The sequence below is a fragment of the Narcine bancroftii genome, chromosome 10 (genome assembly GCF_036971445.1).
Source record: "Narcine bancroftii isolate sNarBan1 chromosome 10, sNarBan1.hap1, whole genome shotgun sequence".
Taxonomy (NCBI): Eukaryota; Metazoa; Chordata; class Chondrichthyes; order Torpediniformes; family Narcinidae; genus Narcine; species Narcine bancroftii.
Window position 1 is genome coordinate 106,285,312 of NC_091478.1, and position 8,004 is coordinate 106,293,315.

General features: G+C 43.5%; 1 protein-coding gene across 1 annotated transcript in view; it reads right to left on the minus strand.

Annotated features, from left to right (window-relative positions):
- The window catches only part of usp10 (ubiquitin specific peptidase 10), an 85,287-nt gene extending 77,507 nt beyond the window's left edge, over positions 1-7,780 (minus strand). The window contains exon 1 of the mRNA XM_069902166.1: positions 7,673-7,780. Within this exon, the coding sequence (XP_069758267.1) occupies positions 7,673-7,693 (21 nt within the window). The 5' untranslated portion in view covers positions 7,694-7,780. The remainder of the gene's footprint in view (positions 1-7,672) is intronic.
- Between the last annotated feature and the right edge of the window lie 224 nt (positions 7,781-8,004).

An 8,004-nucleotide genomic window follows, 5' to 3' on the forward strand; every position in this document is an offset into this window, starting at 1 on the left:
GGGATTTTTCTTCATTATGAGAATTCTTCTGTAATCAGCAGTGAAGTCTTCCTTGGAATACCAGTCTCTGCAATCACTGAGCTCACCAACACACTCTTTTTTCTTAATGATGTACCAAACTGTTGATTTTGGTAATCCCCAGGTTTGAGAGAAAGAGCTCTTTTTTTTCCTTTTTTTCAGCCTCATAATGGCTTCTTTGACATTTCATTGGCACAACTCTGGTCCTCGTGTTGAAAAATGGCAATTACAGTCTCCAAAGGTGATCAAAAGCTGAGAACCAAGCCTAGCTCACTTATCCTTCCACCAATGAAGCTATTAAATATACCCAAGTACTCACAAACATGTGTGAAGACAAATGTCCCAAACATTATGGCGTTCTGAAATGAGGGAACTATGTAGTGCTGTAATTTCTACATGGTCAAACCAAAATGTGTACAAATAACCCTGAATAAAATCTGGAATGTGCACTTTAAATATGTCAATTATTTGATTATGTGACAAGAGTTTATAGAAATGTTTTTGGGAGATGAATTGGGAAAGGTTTGTTAGAATAGGTTACATACAAACACTTTAAAATATATCTTATTTGAAATACTGGAGCTCTGGTAATACTAGACATATCGGCTCTACACCTTTTTGCAAGAGCTTTAAAGAGTGCTCAAGAGACGCTACTAATGGATTCTTGTTTATCCAAAAGCGAGAGAATGCTGGGTCCTCTGCAGGAGAGTTCTGCTGTTGTAAGAGGGTCATGTGGTTTTGTAAGCAGAGAGAGTCAAACAGGCTTTATCTTTGTGTGTATATGAGAGAGAAGCAGAGATCACTTGACAGTGTCAGCCAGCAGAAGTTGCTGGGACTGAAACAGAACAAGCTGACAAGCTTTTGGAAGACAGCCTGGTCGAAGCCTTTGTGGTTCATGCAAGAAAGGACTGGCTGTCTAATTTTTCACTTGGAATAAGCGAAACAGAAAGGAACTCTGTGATGACCTGAAAGAAAGAGGTTATCATCTGGAGAACCCTGACAGGGCAAGTTTAGTCACCAAGACACTGAGGTATGGAAGTCCATCAGTTGTGGATGTCCTGGAACAACACATCTCTCACTGAAAACCAACAAAAACCTTCCTGAGCAGTAACCATTTATCTTTCGACCTTATTGTGCAAATGTTAAATTCTGGGCACAATACAAGAATTGCCTTCAACCAGTGAACTTGGAAGAATGAGAAGTTGAGATTGGACTGTGACCAAATAACTTTTCTGAACTTACACACACATTACATACACAAGAATCTATTAGTAACATCTCTTAGAATTAGAAGGGGGTTAAGTTAGTAATAGATGTTAAAAGTTTGATTCTCTTTTCATGTTCAAAGATAATTAAAAGCAACTTTTGTTTAAGTAACCATTTGTCTTGGTGAATATCTACTGCTGCTGGGTTTATGGGTCCTCTGGGTTCGTAATAATTACAAATTTAAAACTGTGGAGCAGAGGGACAAATAAAGGAAAATATCTTTGTCCCCAACATTATGGAGGGCAATGTAAACTTAATGGCAGACATGGCACTTCCCCGAGGCAGGTACAAGAGGTTTTTGGGACCAGGTCAAATTGGGAAGGAGGAGCTGAGGGTGGGTGGGTGGTCAGAGCGTCAGAAACTCCAGTGACCAGATAACCAGGGAGAGGTGTCAAGACCTCCAGTAGTAAAGCAGCCAGGGCAAGGGTCTCAGTCAGGGCTTTGGCAACTCAGATGGGCAGACGGCTGAGGGAAGGGTTGTGTTATCGGGAACTCAGATGGGTGGGTGGTTGGGGTGAAAGATTTGCAGAGTGGGGGGGTCAACTTTTTACACAGGTCATATTGAAAAGATGATTTTGGAGCCAAAATATTGGGGTGCTTGGGGGGAGGGTAAAAGAGTCAACTATTACACAGGATCAGCACACCGCACCTAATAGCCAGAATACACCTGCATTTGTCTGATATCGGAAGCTAAGCAGAAACAGGAACAGTCAGTACTTGGAGGGGAGATTACCTAGGAACACCAGATGCTGTAGGTTTCTGTGAGGGGCGCTGGCAACTCTCTGCCTTACAGTAGAATTACTTGACAATAATGGAACCTTTACCTATAACACAAGTATATATGCCAACTACATGGGGAAGTTGGACAAACTTAATTTGAGAGGCAATGTGATAAAAGTACAAAAAACATTTTGAGGCACCTAAAGAATATATAGTCTGTAACCCAAGGTGGAAATGTCAAATCCTAGAAGGCATTGGTTAAACTGATAGGAAATTTTTTTTTAAAGCAATCTGCAAGGCACACATTTAAAAAACAGCAGATGCCCACAATGTACTGCAAGTGGAAGAAACAAGATACTAAATCAACATTTAAGAGGCATTTAGACAGACACATGAACAGGCAGATATAAACTGTGGTCAGTGTTTGGCATCATGGTCAGTGGGCCAAAGGATCTGTATTGTACTGTTCTGTACAGTTCCATGTTCTAGAGGAAAATGACTGATTATCAGATACAAATTGCCCCAGCCCATTGCTGCAAGAGATCCTCAGGGGAAGCCCACACACAGGCAGATGGCATTTGTTGAACTTGGCATCATGTGGTGAGCCATCCATCTTGTTTCTGTGCTGTACTGTACTGTACTCCTGTTTTCTAGGTTCTAAGAGTAGCAGGTGACTACCATCACAGATGAGTAACGAGAGAAGTTGGGATTTTTATTCTGAGAACAGAGAAGGCCGAGAAGAAATGTTACAGAAACAGAAGTGAAAAAAGATTCAATACGACTTTTCAATGCCAAATTAAATGTTCCTAGGGCAACAGGAAAAAAAATCAGAGTGAGGGTAGTTTCGTAACTCTGTTCAAACAGCAGCAAAGGCTTGGAAGCCATGTAGCCTCAACCTGTATCAATTTATAGTTCTATGTAATAAGCAAAACATTTGTGTTTTTAAACTGATAAGATGTGGATGTTGCAGTACATACTGTATAAGCTCAATTGCTCTTGCATTATTCAGCCACCTTTCAACATGGATTGTATGAGATTGTGTTGACACCAGCAGAAGTAAACGAGATGGAGGTGAAACATGGACAGATGTAGTAGAATGCCTAACAAAAGAGAGGTAACGAAATAAGGATCAGGTGGAGAAAGAGGAGTCAAACAGAGTGGAATGGGTGATTAGGTTTGAATCTGATGAGGGTCACAGAGAATGGTAGCATGAAGAAAGACAAAATGGAACCCAGGAGGAGGGAAGAGCACTGGAGAATTCAGTGGGAGATGGATGGAGTGGGATGTAACCATAGAGGTGGGATGAGGGAAGGGGACATGAGAGAAAAAGTTGGAGCCTCCTCTCCATCAGCGAAACCAATATGCAGGCTTGGGGAATGTTTCGCAGAATCTGTCTGCAATGGCCATCCTGAGCTTTCAGATGCTTGCCATTTCACCTCCCGTTCCCACACCAACCCATCAGTCCGATGACTTCTCCACTACCAGCCTTTGACTTCTGACCCTTTCAACCCTGTACAATTTTCCTCCATTTGGCTCCTATGTTATTCTGGCCCTCTCTCCCTTTAGCACCTACCAATCTATTGCCCATGTCTATCATGTTTTATCTCTACCTGTCCCATTTCTATCACCCTGCCCTCTTTGTGCTGGCTTCTCTACCTCATTTCTCCAGCTCGAAATGCCGACACTGCTGCAGAGCCCACTGAGTGCCTCCAACAAGACAGCGTTTTACGTCGAATTTCAGCATCTCTGGTGTCCTGGATGCCATTAACATGTTTATTTCTAATGTGCCAAAATAACAACCCAACCTTGAAATGATACAGTTGTGGTTTAATTGTTAATATACAAAGTGGGGGCAGACAAAAGAACTTTGTACACAAAAATCTAACAGTTGGAATGATGGGAGATTATATTACTCAACTTGTTAGTTCTTGGCAAAGAACTTAATTATAAGCACTAGGGTAGAATGGAAGTTTTCAAACATGTCCAACTGTCTTTTAAACTTAAATTTGCTGTATTAGTTATTGTTTAAAAAATCTAATTTTTTCTAAAAACAAATGAATTTTGCTTGATAGGATACATTCCACAATGGCAAGGAGAAAAGTCTGCAGTCATTCTTCCATGCAGTTCAGCCCAGTCAAAAACAATTCTACTAATCAAAGTCTAATAACTATAAAAAAATTCTGTTCCATTAATTTTGAACAGTCAAAAAAAATCTTGCATTATTCAGCCACCTTTCAACATGGATTGTATGAGATTGTGCCGACACCAGCAGAAATCATTGATCTTCAGTTCTAGTACACAAATAGGTATTTGGAAAAGGAAAATGCTTTGAGGCATGATGAATTTGTATATTTTTGGCTTGTACTTTGGGAGATATTGCTCAGGCAAAAAACAAAAAAAAAGAAAGTGTCAAAGAATCCTTAGACAGCCAACTTTTACTAACAGACTGTCATGAAAAGTACAAATTATATATTATCAAAAGACAGGACAATTCAAAATTAACAGTGGTCAAATAGATCGCCAGATTGAACAATGACTGCAACAATTGGTTCATTCTAATAAGGTGGAAAAAAAGCAACTACAATGTTATGAATTATTACCACCTCAGAGCCTATTCTCTGAACTATGATCCTTAAGTTTTAAGCATCCAAATTTTTTTTTTACTTTACAAATATATATTGAGGAAGAACAGTTTCCTAAAGTTCCAACCAAAATCAATTCACTTTTAATATATACCATGCTTTAGCTCGTTTTGTTTTCAGAAAATAGTAGAATGGTGTGTTCAACACTTTTTAACTTCTACATTATATTTACCAAGCACCTTTAATATAGTCACTTGAGAGATATCAAGCATACCACGTGTCTGCAAGGACAACTTCGAGCCCATGACCAGAGCTTGTTCAAAAGATCAGGAGTAAAGGAAGAATGAAAGACAGTAGAAAAAATTTGAGGCAATTCCAGTGCTTTGACATTTGGCTAGTGCCAGCCGTCCTGGAGCAAGTTGAAACCAAATGCGCCCAAGAGAACAGAATGAAAAGTGTCAAATATCAGAGGCATGAAAGATTGCAGGTAGAGAAGGCAAGATGAGACCATGGAGGGAAGCAAAGACAAAAATGACTACTTCAGTATTGAGATACACAGTCATAGGTGTAAAGTGAGTAGAGCAGGGGGCTAAGAACCCAGCCCTATGGTGCTCTGGTACTGATGGAGATTGTGGAGAAGAAGGAAGTCATTACCAGGAACGGAGCACAATATTCAAGAAATAAAAATAAGCCATTTGGCTCCTGGTTCTTCCTCCATCATTTTGTACAGTTATGGTTGATTTCTCACCTCAACATTTCCTGCATGAGTTGGACATCCTTTAATACCTACAACACAATTTCAGTTACTTCACAATTAAGGGTGGTTGAATATTGCGAGGGCAGTTAATTGGCATAGTCAGGTGTTGAGGTAACGAATACCCAAGCAATAGTTGCTTGTGTAACAGCCGGCTTACCAACTTTTTTAAAAAATGGTTTCAATGAGAGCTATGTCACGCATGACTGTGTGACAAAAATAACACCAAATTTATAAATAATCTAGTTTCAACTTCTGAAGTATGCTGCGAAAAATATTATCAGTGACCAGGGCTAGAGTTCAATTGGGGGCTGAGAAGGGTGTTGGGGTTAGAGGGAAATAAGTTTTCAGTCATCCCAAGCTTCAACTGATTATGGTTTCCATTCATTTTGAATAGTGTCCTGGATTTTGGGCAAAAAGTCCAAGATTCATAGGCACTAAAAGAAGATGCAAAATATTTTGAGCATCTGCCATTGAAAAAAAAATAGAAGTCAATCTAATAACTAATTTCTAGAAAAAAAGAACTTGGCCAGATAAAAATAGAAATTTCAACACATCAATTGGAAAATTATTTTCAGAGAAAAACACTGACAATATATTATGAATGAACTGTAAAATATTACAGGAGTTTTTCTTCACAGAAGCTACAAAATGTTAATAAACCTTGGATGTCTAAGCTGCTAATCAACTGACAGGTAAATTTCAGCAATTTGTTGTTTTTTTAATCGTATTATAAATTTTCATTTCATTATTCTCCTTTGAAAATCCATACCTTTAGTTAAACACTCGTCACATATTTAGAGCAGTAATAGGGGAACTAAGCCTCCAGCGATCACGCTTAATCTTACATTTACTCTTTAATACAAATTTTAAAGCTACAGATCCCAGGTGCAAGATCCCATCCTAAACTTGTCACCACAATAAAGTGGCCAATTTCATAGTCAAACCTTGATCTACTGGTCATGCAGTTCTATCCAAGTGCCTTCATGGCACATGTTCTAGATCAAGTTCAGACCATGGTCTAAAAATGCACATAGATGATGATTTTTTAAAAATTCAATGAAATAACAAGCATTTCAACATTTAGGAACAACCGAGGTCTTAAGAGTTAACGTTGTTCCAATCCAAAATAAAACTGACCATTTGGAAACCGTCCATTACAAAATATTTCACAATTCATCTTTTTTAATTAACAACCCATGTTAACACATTCTCCACCGATTTGCTTGTTTTCTATCACGGAAAAGAAAACTTTAATTAGAAATCAAATTGCAGTTTAAAGCAAAAAAAAAACTGCAAGAGGACCAGCCCGACGATAATGGGCCTTTTGGTTTGAAACACTCTTATCACGATAGCCAGTAGAAGAGGGAGGGAGGAGGGAGGGGGGAGGGGAGGGGGGAGGGGAGGGGGGAGGGGAGGGGGGAGGGGAGGAGGGAGGGGAGGAGGGAGGGGAGGAGGGAGGGGAGGAGGGAGGGGAGGAGGGAGGGGAGGAGGGAGGGGAGGAGGGAGGGGAGGAGGGAGGGGAGGAGGGAGGGGAGGAGGGAGGGGAGGAGGGAGGGGAGGAGGGAGGGGAGGAGGGAGGGGAGGAGGGAAGGGAGGAGGGAAGGGAGGAGGGAAGGGGAGGGGAGGAGGAGGAGGAGGAGGGAGGGGGAGGAGGAGGGAGGGGGAGGGGAGGAGGCAGCAGCGGGCCAACAAGATATGGAAATGGTTTCAGATAAGGGTGCAACCAAACAGAATCAGACAAGAACATCTGCTCCACGTAACAAGGGAGGCCAAAAAGACCAACGAGCTGGATGGTCCGCGCCGCATGGACCCTGTCCCCTGGAGAGAGAAGGGTCGAGCTCCATCTTGGCCACCCCCGGGAGCTGGGAGGACGGCCCCGTTCCGCTGCCCCGCTAGGAACCGCGCTCATGTGCAGCCCATGCTGGAATGAATCATCAGCCGCCCCTCCCCCCTCGTCCCCCCTCCCCGGCCGTGTTTTCGGCCTCAGCCGCCCTGTTGGGAGGAGGGGAGCGGGGGGAACCGGGCCGGCCCGACCAAGCGCCTGCAGTGGGGTGCGGGGCCGGGGGCCGGGGGTAGGGCCACGCCTCCTGTCCCCGGATGTGCATCGCGCCGAGGGAAGGGGGAGGGGGAGGGGGAGGGGGGAGGGGGAGGGGGGAGGAGGCAGGCGCCACAAAACAGCCGGGGCCTAAACACCACCTCATGGATTTTTTCCTCCGCTCACCCTGAAAGGAAATCAAACTCTGCCCCCCCCCGCCGCTTCCCCCCTCTTCCCCCCCCCCTCCGAGGGAGACCCTTGCTCCGCCGTCGCGCTGCCCCCGGCCTTCCTCACCTTCACGTTGTGACTAGCCATTTTGCTGCTTTTGAATGAGATAACTCATGCTTCCCCGTTCGCCGCCATGTTGTCTCGGACGCCGAAGTCCCCAGTGCGCCTGCGCACCCCCCTCCCTACCCCGCGCCGCCGCCGTCGGGCAATTCTGTTCTCTGATTGGTCGGTACGTGAATGATCCGACTCTGCCAATAAACTGCGGGCGTCGAACAGCGCCGCGAGTGGATTGGTCGGAGAGCGCGCGCCTCCCGTGAGCCCCATTCAGGATTGGCTGTATTCCTCCGCCCATTGATCCCAAAGCCAACGTCTGGCTGGGAGCGGGGTTGGCCCCCTCT